The 15,424-nt window shown below is 38.5% G+C and overlaps 1 protein-coding gene across 1 annotated transcript in view; it reads right to left on the reverse strand.

The window, feature by feature from the left end:
* Positions 1-2,376: 2,376 nt before the first annotated feature.
* The window catches only part of LOC139748614 (cation-dependent mannose-6-phosphate receptor-like), a 104,641-nt gene continuing 91,593 nt past the window's right edge, over positions 2,377-15,424 (reverse strand). Inside the window, exons 4-6 of the mRNA XM_071661758.1 lie at positions 8,572-8,699; positions 8,311-8,437; positions 2,377-3,381 (exon numbers count right to left, since the gene is read on the reverse strand). Of these exons, the coding sequence (XP_071517859.1) occupies positions 3,235-3,381; positions 8,311-8,437; positions 8,572-8,699 (402 nt within the window). The 3' untranslated portion in view covers positions 2,377-3,234. The remainder of the gene's footprint in view (positions 3,382-8,310; positions 8,438-8,571; positions 8,700-15,424) is intronic.

Genomic DNA, 15,424 nt, shown 5'->3' on the forward strand with positions numbered 1-15,424 from the left:
TAATCAAAGTAGCCAGTTATGAGGGCACATGGAGTGACCAAGCAGTAAGGAGAAAGGGAGAGTCAAGCAGCAATGGTCACAACATCATCACCCAACCGTCCATATCATACTCTGCCACCATCTTTCTAACATCACTCATGAGATAGACTGTTGACTTTTTTTGTGCAACATATTCTTATTTTTTCTACAACAAATGTGGTGGCTTTTGCCCTGGTGAAAAAGCATAACCATATTAGTTCATTCATTATACAACAGAGATACTTCCCAAATATTTTTCTAAAAAGCATATTTCTTTTCTGATGTATTTTTGTAGTGAAAAACAAAAATCTGCGCAATAAAGTACTATACATGGCTAAAAATGTTGTAGAATTGATACAGCTTCAATAAGAAATGATGATGTTTCATAAGTGTGGAAATGACAAGAGGGATGTGTATCCAGGAGATACTGCTCAAATGTCTTATTTCACTTTTGGTGCCTTTGTAATCACAAATGAATCTGTACAATGTCATCACACTGACTACTGATGTGTCATACATGGCATGGCATGGAAAAACTCTGGTAGCTGACTACAGGTGTGTCTCAAGCAGTTTGGGGCATCCCAAAATTCTGGGTTTGGTTAACAGAGGAGTAGTTATACATGGAGCAACTGATGGCTCAGAACATTTTTCCACACCTTCATCCATATTTTTCAACTGAGCAGGTCAGTAACAACCAAAATGGTTTGGTCACATGGAGAGAATTAGTGAGGAAAGACTGACAAAGAGGATATATGTGTCAGAGGTAGAGGGAATGACGAGAAGTGGGAGACCAAACTGGAGGTGAAAGGATGGACTGAAAAAGATTTTGAGCGATCGGGGCCTATGCATACAGGAGGATGAAAGGCGTGCAAGGAATAGAGTAAATTGGAACGATATGGTGTCAATGGATTGAACAAGGGCATGTGAAGTGTCTGGGGTAAACCATGGAAAGTTTTGTGGGGCCTGGATTTGGAAAGGGAGCTGTGGTTTCGGTGCATCACAAATGACAGCTAGAGACTGAGTGTGAACGAATGTGGCCTTTGTTGTCTTTTCCTAGCGCTACCTCGCGTGCGTGCACAGGGAGGAAGGTGCCATTTCATGTGTGGTGGGGTGGCGACGGGAAGGGATGAAAGCAGCAAGTATAATATGTACATGTGTATGTATGTATATGTCTGTGTATGTATATGTATGTATACATTGAAATGTATAGGTATGTATATGTGCGTGTGTGGGCGTGTATGTATATACATGCGTATGTGGGTGGGTTGGGCCATTCTTTCGTCTGTTTCCTTGCGCTACCTTGCAACTGTTTGCATGTACAACATTTTCAAATTGGAAGAATCAGGATGAAGTGCTGTGATTTTGGTACCTGGAAAAGGATTTGGAAGTGGGTGTAACCATGAGGGTTGAAGTGAGTCATAAAGTTGAAGAGGAGCATCAATGAGCATGAGGAAGGATAGATGATTGTCCATAAGGCCTAAGATGTATATGTCTTAAGGTACAATAGTTCCAATAGTAATGAATGGGTAAGAATACTGGGTCTTGAGTTATAAGAGGACGAGAGTGTATTGATGGAAATGAAATGTCTTAAGGTGATATGTTGCATGAAGTGGGCTGCCTGTGTGAGGAATGAATAACATCAAAGAGAAGTGCAATATAAGCACAGTCTGATTTAAGATGGGCGACCAAGGGGTGCTGAAATGCATCAGGCATATGAAGAAGATGGGGAAAGAAACTGTGATGGTCTCTGTGTTAAAGGTGGGGATTGAAAATATGAAAGAAAGACCGAGAAGGAGATGGACGGATGGGATGAAGAAGGATTTGAGGTTTCTAAGTCTGAATATTCAGGATGGCACAAGTTACATTGTGTCATTGTGGCATGTGGGGTTGAAGCACTGTCAGTGGGCTTAACCAGAGAATATGAAGCAATACGGTATATGATGAAATAGTCTATGAGGCCTGGCTTTGGATGGCATACTTTGCTTTCATATATCATAAGAAACAGTTAGAGATTGAACATATACAAATGAGGCCATATTCTGTTTGCTCCTGATGCTAAAATGGTGAGAACTATCAGGAGAAATAAATCAGTATATGCCATTAATGAATAACCTCCACATCATATTGAAGTTCTTCACATCTATATGCTAGTGTTATCAAAAATTATAAATATGCATACTTTATTCATGAGTGCATAATAAAATAACTGCTAGAGTTGCCCTCTGCCAGTGGCCTGGTAAGGGTGAGACATTAAGTGGCACTGGAGTTCACCAATTACAGAGACTTTTCCCATGGCCACCCCTGTGAAGGAGTTCCCAAAGAGAATGGGCATCACAGATAGATAAAAAAAGACAGGAATGAAACATAATGTATCATTTTATATATGGACACAAGTACTGATGGTGCTTTACTCAAAGAACCACAATTCAATTTCCTGTGTCTGCAACTAAGTGAAAGCTACTATAATGACTGAGAAGTAGTGCTGAAGGCTTCATATCACTTGCATTTTCATGCTGATCAATATACTTTATACAACCAACATTGCATCTAACCCTACTTTAAGGCACTAAGGCAGGTATTCTTGAAGTTTAAGAATTACATATAAAGCAAAAAAATTTAAAGAAACCCATAAATCAGTATTCCTTATCTGCACAGGTATCTATAATTGGAAAAACTTCATACTTTTCAATGAAATAAGGTTTGATCAATGTGGCACATCTACTCTGAGCAAAACTAACAAAAAGAGAGATGAAAAATAACATTCCCAGACCCTTCTTTTCTGGCTGGCTTTACAACAGGGGTCTATCTACTTGTGCTCACCCCAAATATTCATTAAGAATTTTTCCCATTTAGAGACAATATAAAAAATCTATCAAAAATTATCCAGATAGTATCAGATCATTTCTGATGAGTTAAATATTCTAAGAGTACATAACAAAAACACAGTTCATATTACAAATATAGATGGTGAATTATAAACACTATCCAGTCTTCATAGTGGATGTAAAAAATTATCAATCAAAACCATTAAGTATAATACTTCCATGCGGCAAAGTAAATATTATCCTTCTCGATTTTATCTAGAACCCACAGTAACTGCAGATGAATGTCTTGTTATGATTGTATCTCAAAGACATCATATACTACAGTCAAAAGATATTTACAAAATATATTCATATGTAATCTCTTGATTATGGGTCTTATCTAAGTAATCTTCTATGGACTGAGAAGTGATGTGTCACGGTCGGTGTCCTGAAGGTCTTGGGCTAAACGCTCATCAATGGGAGAATAGCCACCATAACTGCTGGTAGCACTTCCCCCTCCACAATAACGATCACAACGAAACACAGCACCACATCCATCCTGAAAATAAATCAAATGGTTCCCCCACTTTAAATATGTGAAACTGTCTTAGATTTTTTTACAAGTAAAGCCTACCACAAAGCAATCTGTATGCATTATGAAAATTACTTGAGAAACACAAGAGTTATGAGTAAACAAAGTTTTGAAAACATGAGGAATATATGTGTATGAAAGTGATTCTATCTTAAATGAGGTAATGAAGTCCATTCAACAAGAAAAAGGGAAAGCTAGTAACTGGCAGTAATGAAACACAAACATATATTTAAAGAAGCACCTTGTGTTCATGGGAGGTGTAAATGGTGACTGTGGTCTAACTTGATGAAACAGCACACATTAAGAGCTTACATTACTGTGAAAGTTCATGTTTCACTTTAACACACTGGAAATGAATTAAGGATGTGTGAGTGAAATGAAACTATAAGCACCTGATCCATACCACACATCAAGGAGTAGGGATAATGATAATAAGGAGACAGTCTAACAATAGAAGAAAATGCCCCATTCACTCACACCTTTTCATTTGCTGTCATTTGAAATGTACTAAAACCACAGCCCCTTACCCATAAATGCCCCACAGACCTTTCCATGGTATTCCCCCTGTTGCTTCATAAGCCTTAGTTCATTCCACTAACAGCATATCATCCCCTGTATACCAAATTGCTCCAATTCACTCCATCCTGTGCATGCCTCTCCCCCTCCTACATGTTCAGCCCTGGAGCACTCATTATCTTTTTCACTCCATTCTTCCAAGTCCAGTTTGGGCTCTCCTTCTTCTTTTCCCCTCCGATCTGACACACATATCCTCTCTCTCAGTCTCTCCCAAGATCCAAACTGTTTCAGCACACCCTCTTCAGCATTCTCAATCACATCCTTCTTATTACCACAACTCTCTCTTATCCTTTTATCATTTACTCACTCAAACCACCTCACACCATATATTATCCTCAAACATTTCATTTGCAACAAATCCACCCTTCTTCAAACATTCTCGTCAACAGACTAGACAAAAAAGTTTAATATACCTTTAAACAATCCTGTTTTCATCCTCCACACGTTCCAAGATGCTCCCAGAACCTTCATCCCTCACCCACACTATGACTCATTTACGTTTCCATGGTTCCATTCGCTGCCATGTCTACTACTAGGCATATCAAACATTTCACTTACTCCAAATTTTCTCCATTCAAACTCACCCCAACTAACCTATTCCTCTGCATTGCCAAACCTAATTACCTTGCTCTTGTTAACATTCACCCTCAATTTCTTACTTTTGCACAATCTCCTACACTCAAACACCATCGTCTACAGTTTTCCACTCCAATCTCCCACCAGTGCTGTGAAAAAAGAAAGAAAGAAAAAAAAAGAATCACTTCCCAAGACCCGCACCTCCCATTAACCATATACAGGTGCTCCCCAACTTAAGATTTTTCAACATCACAATGGTGCGATATTCAACACTTTATTATAAAATAGGCTTTGTGTTAGATGACTCTGTCCAACTGTAGGCTAATGTAAGTGTTCTGAGAATGTTTAAGGTAGGCTAGGCTAAGCTATGATGTTCAGTAGGTTAGATGTACAGTATTAAATGTACAGATTAAATGTATTTTCAACATGATATTCAATTTATGATGGGTTCATCATAACATAATGCTATTGCAAGTTGAGGAACATCTGTACTCACCCCCTCTCTCCATGACCTTTGCAATTACCTTCTTCACCAACCAATCCATTACAAAATCAAACAGCCATGGTGACATCAAAAAACCATGCTGCAGACCCACCTTCCCCTGGAACCAGAGACCCTCTTCTCTACCTACTCACAGATACTTGATAAAAACACATTCTTTCATCTGTGATAAAAACATCTCTGCTTCTAGTTGCTTTTTCCCACACCATACATTCTTAAGACCTTCCACAAGGCATTTCTATCAACCCTATCAAGTGCTTTCTCCAGATCCATAAGCGCCACATACAAATTCTTTTTGTTTCTCTAAGCATTTCTCACACAGCACTCTAAAATCAATCACCTGATCCACACACCCTCTATCACTCCTGGAACCACATTTTACCTCCCAACTTTGATGCCCTGTATATGCCTTTACCCTCTAAATCACCACTCTCCCACATGATGTATCAGGTATATTAAACAAACTTACACCTCTCCATTTTGAACACTCACAATTGTTCCCCTTGCCTTTATGCAATGTCACTATACATGTATTCTATCAATCCTAAGGCACCTCACCATGATCCATGCATACACTGGAAATACAAACTGACCAACTAACAATACAGCCATCATCTTTCTCATGAAATTCAACTGCAATATCATCTACTCCAGCTGCCTTGCCACATTTCATCTTACATATGGCCAACATTTCCCCCTCTTCTCCCTACACCAAACCACTTTGCTTCCTCCTAAACCCAGGTACCCTACTTCTTCTATCCTATCATCAAAAACAACAAAAAAATCCTTAAAAATACTATCCAAATCTCCTCCTCACCTCATCAGTATGAGAAATGTGTGGATAGAAAGGATGGTAGAGGATGTGCGTGTGTGTGTGTGTGTGTGTGTGTGTGTGTGTGTGTGTGTGTGTGTGTGTGTGTGTGTGTGTGTGTGTGAGAAAATGGGTATGTTTGAAGGTATAGTAGTTCCAATATAGCATGGGCTATACATAGCATGGGATATAAATAAGAACAGACTAAGAGTTGTGGATGTGTTGGAAATGAAACATTTGACAACATGTAGTGTATGGAGGTTTGGCTGAATATGTAATAAAAAGGTAAGGGAGAGATGTAGCACTAAGACTGTGGCTGATAGCGCTAAAGAGGATGTGGTTAAATGGTTTGGATACATGGAAAGATGAGTGAGGAGTGGTTGACAAAGAAGTGGGAGGGACAAGGAGAAAGAGGAGACCAAACTGGAGATGGAAGGAGTTATGTCATCCAGCCTAGCGTGAGGGTAAAACAGCCTCCTTCTTTCTGTACCTACCACAAAACTCCATATCTAACCATCTTATTAAAGAGTCCCTGACAAGGGTGAAACTAGGGTCTTTTCCTATTTCATCGCTTAACACTCTTCTCCTGACTCAGGTTCATCCTGTTTCTAATCACTTGAAAATCATTACTTCTAACTTGTGCCATATCCACTGTAACCATTCTAGCTTCCTGAGTATCCATTTTCTTTTTAATGTCCTAATTCTTTTATGAATTTTAATACTATAGCTGTTACCTACCTGAAGATGCCCTCATACATGCTAAGTCTATTGGGTACAATTTTGCTGCCTATGCTATTTTCACTGAACCCTTTAGATTGTCTATTATACAGATAAAAAAAACAAATTTAACTGTATCTCCAATCAGTGGGTCTCAAGTATGAAGTGGACACCATTAGGGTTGAGTGTAAGCCATCCTGTGAAATTTTTTTGACCACATTGGCTTGGAGAAAAGACCAGACACATTCATTATCAAGGAGGGTCAAAACAGAAATGTAATCACTTCTCAACATGTATAACACTCCTTAAACCTGCCTTAGACCAAAGCAGATTAAACTTTTCTTCTTGTTACTCTTCTCCCTTTTAAAGTTACAAGAGACAACCTGAGGGTTAACCATGAACTAAGTAAGAATAGGAGACAACACCATCATGTTGCTCCTCTGGTCTAGCAAGGCAACAATCACTATTGTGTTAAAAATTTGCCATAGGACAACTATCTGTGTGCAACACTTGGACACACAAGGTGTACTGTCTGTCACCTCAGTTCTGTTGAACAAACATCCCAGTCTCACAAATACATGAGATGGTGACACACAATCAACAACACGAACCAGGGTACTTGCTATGTAAATACGTTAGAGTGAGGTCCACTGAAATGCAAAGTAAACATGCTCTGCTGTGCCAACTGACCCTAAGCCAGGAAAATTCTAACCAGGAAAAATACAATGCAATAATGATTAAAATCAAATGTGTTTTCATGGAAAAATATCTGTAACTGAGTGACTTAGCCTGACATAATCTTCTGTATCTGCTATAATCAGAAACTCTTGGAGGGAAAAAAAAACAGTAAGGTATTACCATTTTTGCAATATCTCTGCATTTAAAAGGGTTACTAGTAATTTGGTAAACATCTGTGGTAATTGCTAAGCCTGAAAGGCAGTCATTTGAATTTTCAAGTTTCCTTGCCATTTAAAAAGCCAAGAGCTTCCCTGTCCATGAATAAACTGGTTTATATGTCACACATTTCTCTCCAATATATCATAGATGCTTCTACTGTGTCATTCAAACTTATGCTGTTAGATTTGCTTGTTGAAAATATGAAAATCTACAACCATTTCAGACAAAAAGAAAAGTAGAGGTTAAGCTGACCCTCATAAAGTTATCAGTATTTGCCATAATGTGGCTGCTGACAGTGGTATGTCTCCAGAAACTACTATGCTCTCTTAAAAGATAATTATACTCATCCAAAATATCTGAAGGTTAAGAACAAGCATAGACATCAAGCAATGGTCAAAGGTCCTGACACTGAAAGAAAGCAAGATGGTGAAGGGTCATTTGCTAACACCTTAATTACACTCTGAAACAAACACAAGACTGGAAAAGTTGCTGTACAGTCAATGAGTCCTATGAATTAGCATCCACCTGCCTCAGAAAGTTTAGGAAAGCTGAGGGAGGATAATCTTCAAGGATACACCTCATCTCTGTCGATTAGTGAAAAACTTGCAATAAACAAGACTTTCTTGAAGTAGTTCAGGCAGCATAAGAATTTTCTGAATCTGCCCAAGATTTGTAGTAGTTCAGGGAGTACAAGAATTTTCTTAAGCTGCCCAAGATTAATCAAGAACAAATGCTATCAAAAACAATGTTCTTTTGAAGAGTCTTCAATATATGCATTGAAAATACAATCATATATCAAAATAACAGTAAAACTTACTGCAAGCATGTTGCCAATCTTGAACCAAAAGACCCGATTTGGTATCTGCTCCACGCCTTTGGCTCCTCTTACAAGACGCAGATAAAAGAAGCCAAAAGTGAAATATGCTCCAAATGCTACCAGAATTCTGAAACAAAAGGGTAACTACTTATCAGATGTAAAGATAATGACTAAAGAATACCTTTGCTTTTGAATCAATCATTACAATATATCAGGGTATTACATAAACATTTTTGAACTGCATCCATGCAAATTACTTACAAAATGAAGAAAATGGCACCAGCACCAAGACCCTCTTTAGATACTGCACAAACACAACTATGGCGCACAATGAACATTAAGGCACAGGAGAGGGTTTGTTGGTAATCATTTAAGGTGTGAATTTCAACCTGAAATAAAATACAATTCATTGGGCTGGTTATGTGGGAAATCCCAAGTGCCAATTAGTGTGAAACAGCATCAGAAAAAGAATCGAGGTTTATGTAATTACCTATCTGTATTAGAAGGAAAGGGAGTTTTAACCTCCTGTGCCCCATTTCTTGAATATTCTCTTTTATCATACAAGTTCTTGAATATAAGTATGCTTTCTAAATTAGCCATGTCCTCAAGTCATTCTATTACATTCATCCAACAAATTTATACCATAAAAGTACTTGTTTGCATCTTTTTTAACAAGTTTCCTACTCAATTTCACTTTATGTTCTCTGATTGCTCTATCCCAAAAACTCTCAAAGAACCCTACGCAGTCCATACTATCACCTTATTTTCAAAACTTAACAGTTGTGATCAAATTATCCCTCACTCTCCTCTCTTCCATGATGGGCAAATTTAAAGCCTTTAGCCTTCTCTGTTACTTAGCTCTCTTAATCCTGGTACTATCTTTGTTACCCTCCTCTGGACCTCCTCCACTAATTTTTTGTGCTTCTTATTTTATGTAGCATATGAACAGTTTGCTATGCTATTCTTTTACCATATGCCTGAAAACTAATCTGATATTTGCAGTCACACAATTTGTCTCCTTGACTATTCTTCTAATGCAAGACTCTGGTGACAGTTTAGGGATGATGTCAACTCCAAAGTCCTTCTCATAAATTGAATCCTGTATCTTATTTCCTGCTAGTGAGGAATCTATCAATTCTTGTACCAGGTTAGAATCCTGGTTGTGGCAGTCAGGCCACAGTCCACCCAGCTGTTCATCCATCTCTAAGGGTTGGTCAATAAAATGGTGCCTGGCTCAGGCTAGGGTATATACAACACTAGTGGCTAACTCAAGTGAGAAACTGCAGAAGATAGTGACTGAGTTTGGAAAAGTGTTTGAAAGGAGAAAGTTGAGAATAAACATGAATAAGAAGTGTTGAGGGACAAGGTAGTAGGAATGTGAGTTTGAATGGAGAAAAATTGGAGAAAGTGTTTTCAACATCTGGGAGTGGACTTAGAAGTGAATGGAACCATGGAAGTGGAAGTGTCATACGATGGGGGTGGGGGTAAAGGTTCATCGAGCAATGAAGAATGTGTGGAAAGAGAGAACGTTATCTCAGAGCGCAAAAACGGGTATGTTTGAAGGAATAGTAGTTCCAACAATATTATAAGGTTGCAAGGCATGAACTATAGATAGGGGTGTATGGAGGAGGTTGGATGTGCCGGAAAAGAAACATACGAGGACAATTTGTGGGATGAGGTAGTTAGATCGAGTAAGTAATGAAAGGATAAAAGATATGTGTGGAAATAAAAAAGTGTGGTTCAGAGAGCGGAAGAGGGTGTGTTGAAATGTTTTGGACTAATGGAGAAAATGAGTGAGGAAAGAATGACAAAGAGGATATATGTGTCAGAGGTGGAGGGAACAAGGAGAAGCAGGGAACCAAACTGGAGGTGGAATGAAGGAGTGAAAAAGATTTTGAGCGACTAAGGCCTGAACATGCAGGAGAGTAAGAGGCATGCAAGGAAGAGAGTGAACTGGAACAATGTGGTATACAGGGGTTGACATATTGTCAATGGACTGAACCAAAGAATGTGAAATGTCTAGCATAAAACATGGAAAGGTAAGTGGGGCCTGGATGTGGATAGGGACCTGTGGTTTTGGTGCATTACACATGACAGCTAGACACTGAATGTGAACAAATCTGTCCTTTTTGTCTCAAAATCTTTTGTCCTGGCACTACCTTGCTGATGCAGGGGATGGTGATGCTGTTTCCTGTGGGGTGGGGTGGAACTGGAAAAGGATGAAGGCAAGCAAGTATGAATATGTACATCTGTATATATGTACATGTTTATGTGTATGTATATATACGTATATGTGATATGCTGATATGTATATGTATGTATGTGAGTGGACGGCTCTTTCTTTGCCTGTTTCCTGGCGCTACCTCGCTGATGCAGGAATCCGCAATCAAGTAAAATTATAAAAAATAAATAACTGATATTTTCGATATCTGGTAGTGGATTTGGCAGAGGATGGAACCATGGAAGCAGAAGTGAGTCAGGGTGGGGGAGGGGGCAAAAGTTCTGGGAGTGTTGAAAAATGTGTGAAAGGCGAGAAAATAACTGATATTTTCGATATCTGGGAGTGGATTTGGCAGTGGATGGAACCATGGAAGTAGAAGTGAGTCAGGGTGGGGGAGGGGGCAAAAGTTCTGGGAGCGCTGAAAAATGTGTGGAAGGCGAGAACATTATCTCGGAAAGCAAAAATGGGTGTCTGAAGGAATAGTGGTTCCAACAATGTTGTATGGTTGCGAGGCGTGGGCTATAGATAGGGTTGTGCGGATGAGTGTGGATGTGTTGGAAAAGATATGTTTGAGGACAATATGTGATGTGAGGTGGTTTGATCGAGTAAGTAATGAAAGGCTAAGAGAGATGTGTGGTAATAAAAAAAGTGTGGTTGAGAGAGCAGAAGAGGGTGGCACTATGCGTGCATTCCACTAATCCTCAGGCACTTCACCATGAACCATACATACATTGAATATCCTCACCAACCAGTCAACAACACAGTCACTCACTTTTTTAGTAAATTCCACTGCAATACCATCCAAACCTGCTGCCTTGCTGAATTTCATCGGCAAAGCTATCACTACCTCTTCTCTGTTTACCAAACCATTCTCCCTGACCTTCTCACTTCGCAAACCAACTTGACCAAAACACCCTATATCTGCCACTCTATCATCAAACACATTCAACAAACCTTCAAAATACTCACTCCATCTCCTTCTCACATCACCACTACTCGTTATTACCTCCCCATTAGCCTCTTTCACCAATGTTCCCATTTGTTCTCTTGTTCTACGCACTTTATTGACCTCCTTCCAAAACATCTTTTTATCCTCCCTAAAATCTAATGATACTCTCTCACCCCAACTTTCATTTGCCCTCTTTTTCACCTCTTGCACCTTTCTCTTGACCTCCTGCTTCTTTCTTTTACACATCTCCCAGTCATTCGCACTACTTCCCTGCAAAAATCGTTCAAACACCTCTCTCCTCTCTTTCACTACCAATCTTACTTCTTCATCCCACCACTCACTACCCTTTCGAAACTGCTCACCTCCCACTTTTCTCATGCCACATGCATCTTTTGTGCAAGCCATCACTGCTTCCCTAAATACATCCCATTCCTCCCCCACTCCCCTTACATTATTTGCTCTCACCTTTTGCCATTCTGCACTCAATCTCTCCTGGTACTTCCTCACACGCATCTCCTTTCCAAGCTCACTTACTCTCACCACTCTCTTCACCCCAACATTCTCTCTTCTTTTCTGAAATCCTCCACAAATCTTCACTTTCGCCTCCACAAGACAATGATAAGACATCCCTCCACCTGCCCCTCTCAGCACATTAACATCCAAAAGTCTCTATTTCATTCACCTATCAATTAACATATAATCCAATAATGCTCTCTCACCATCTCTCCTACTTACACACATATACTTATGTATATCTCTCTTCTTGAACCAGGTATTCCCATTCACCAGTCCTTTTTCAGCATACAAATCTACAAGCTCTTCACCATTTCTATTTACAACACTGAACACCTCATGTACACCAATTATACCCTCAACTGCCATATTAATTACCTTTGCATTTAAATCATCCATCACTATAACCCGGTCTCATGCATCAAAACTGTTAAAATACTCACTAAGCTGCTCCCAAAACATTTGCCTCTCATGATCTTTCTTCTCATGACCAGGTGCATATGCACCAATAATCACCCATCTCTCTCCACCCACTTTCAGTTTTACCCATATCAATCTAGAGTTTACTTTCTTACACTCGATCACATACTCCCACAACTCCTGTTTCAGGAGTAGTGCTACTCCTTCCTATGCTCTTGTCCTCTCACCAACACCTGACTTTACTCCCAAGACATTCCCAAATCACTCTTCCCCTTTACCCTTGAGCTTTGTTTCACTCAGAGCCAAAACATTCAGGTTCATTTTCATCAAACATACTACCTATCTGTCCTTTTTTCTCATCTTGGTTACATCCACACACCTTTTTTTTTCATACATAATCGCCATTTCCCACATTAGTGAGGTAGCGCTAAGGACAAAGGACTGAGCCTTAAAGGGAATATCCTCCATGGCCCCCTTCTCTGTTCCTTCTTTTGGAAATAAAAAAAGACAGGGGAGGATTTCCAGCCCCCTGCTCAACAACAACTTCATTTCTTTATTGAAATGAGAATTAACTACTTCTAAGGGATTTTTACTAAGTTTAGAATATGTTGTGTCATCATTCAGAAGATCATTCATTTTAGATAAATAGTTACTTTTGTCTAAAATCACTGTTGTGATTTTAGACAAAAGTACTGAAGTTGTTGTTGAAAGGTAACATTTCTCTTATCGAAAGTTTGTCACCTTTGTCCCCTTCATTGCCATATATGTATGGACTTATCAAAACACATAAACAGAATTTTCCAGCAAGACCTCTAGTGAGTTCAGTAGGCTCCATCACATATAAACTGTCAAAATGGTTAGTTTCTTTATTTAGCCCTTTACTGGGTAAGGTATCAAATTCTAATATCATGACCAATGTAGATTTAGTCAACAAGTTAAACAATATCACTGTTAATTTTGATTTCAAACTAGTTGGCTTTGATGTTTCCTCACTTTTCACTAAAGTTCCAGTTGATGACCTTATAGAATATTTATTTGACGTCTTGGATGATATTCATTTACCTGTTTCAAAGTCTAATTTCATTGAACTGATAAAATTGTGTATAAAAAAAGACTGTGTATTTCAATTTAATGGAGATTATTATGCTCAAAAATTTGGTATGGCAATGGGTAACCCTCTTTCACCTGTACTAAGTAATCTTTATATGGAATTTTTTGAAACAAAATTACTAAAGGATATCTTACCTTCTAATGCAATTTGGTTTAGGTATGTAGATGATCTTCTTTGAGTTTGGCCAACAAATGAAAATTTACAAATATTTCTCCCCTTACTTAACAATGTAGTACCTTCCATCAAATTTACTGTAGAAAATGAGAATAATGGTATGTTACCATTTTTAGATTGCATGGTCCATAGACAAGGAAACAAGTTTAAGTTTAGCATACACAGAAAACCCACCAATGTATGCTCATATATCCATTATTACTCACCTCAACATGACAGAGTTAAATTATCATCATTTCAGTCTATGTTCCTTAGGGCATTACGTATTTGCAGTCCAGAGTTTATTGATGATGAGTTTGAGAGGATATATTCTATTGGATCTAAGTTAAAGTACCCTAGATCTTTCATTGATAAATCCCTTAAGTTAGCAAAGAAATCATTTTATAGAGTTGAGCCCAAACCTCCCATTGACACCAAGAATCTTTTAGTTCTCCCTTTTAATAATAATTTCACTTTGCTTCCCATGTTGCTTAAATCCTTTAATGTAAATGTTGCCTTTAGCAACAATAATACTATAAAGAATATCTTTATCAGGAATTCACCAGAAAATTCTCTTGGATGCACCTATAAAGTGCCTTGTGGAAACTGTGATAAATTTTATGTTGGTCAGACTGGTAAGGATCTTTCTGTTAGACTTAAGCAACATAACTATAGTATAAGAACAGGACAAGAATCAAATGCCTTGTTTAATCACGTTCAAAACTATGATCATTGTACTGACTGGAGTAACGCCATCTCAGTTATCAACTCTAACTCTATTACCAAGAGAAATATCATTGAATCTTCTATTATTAAATACACAAAAGAATTATAATCTTAATATTAGTGATGGTCTATCCAAATTAGATAACTTTATTGTTGATAAAATTTGGAAAATGATAAGTTTATGAACGCACGTTGTATGTTTTGGACAATCACGTTTACCAAATGGCGTCCTAGCTTCGTCTCTTCGATGTATATCAACTGACTGTTATATTTCTCTCTTGTGTCTCCCCTGATGATGTGATTATCACACAAAAGTGCACTTGGGAACTTTCCATGTTTCATTTTCCCTGTGGACTCATAGGAATACCTTGATCACGCGCAAAATTGTGGTCCTTTCCAATATATATATTATATATATATATATATATACACACATACAAAGACATACATACATAAACATGTACATATTCATAGTTGCTTGCCTTCATCCATTCCTGGTGGTCCCCCATCCTACAAGAAAAAGCATCACTACCCCTTGCTTATGTGAGGTAGCATCAGGTAAACAGGTAAACACTCAGTCTCTAGCTGTCATGTGTAATGCACTGAAACCACAGCTCTCTATCCACATCCAGGCCCCACAGACCTTCCCATGGTTTACCCCCAGACATTTCACATGCCCTGGCTCAGTTCACTGACAGCATGTCAACCCTAGTATACCATATCGTTCCAATTCACTCTATTCCTTGCATGCCTCTCATCCTCCTGTATGTTCAAACGCAATCATTCAAAATCTTTTTCACTCCATCCTTCTACCTCCAATTTGGTCTTCCACTTCTCCTTCCCTCCACCTCTGACACATATATCCTCTTTGTCAATCTTTCCTCACTCATTCTCTTCATATGTCCAAACCATTTCAACATAACCTCTTCTGCTCTCTCAACCACTCTTTTCATTTCCACATATATCTTTTACCCTTTCATTACTTACTCGATCAAACCACCTCACATCACATATTATCCTC

The sequence above is a fragment of the Panulirus ornatus genome, chromosome 5, assembly GCF_036320965.1.
Source record: "Panulirus ornatus isolate Po-2019 chromosome 5, ASM3632096v1, whole genome shotgun sequence".
Classification (NCBI taxonomy): domain Eukaryota; kingdom Metazoa; phylum Arthropoda; class Malacostraca; order Decapoda; family Palinuridae; genus Panulirus; species Panulirus ornatus.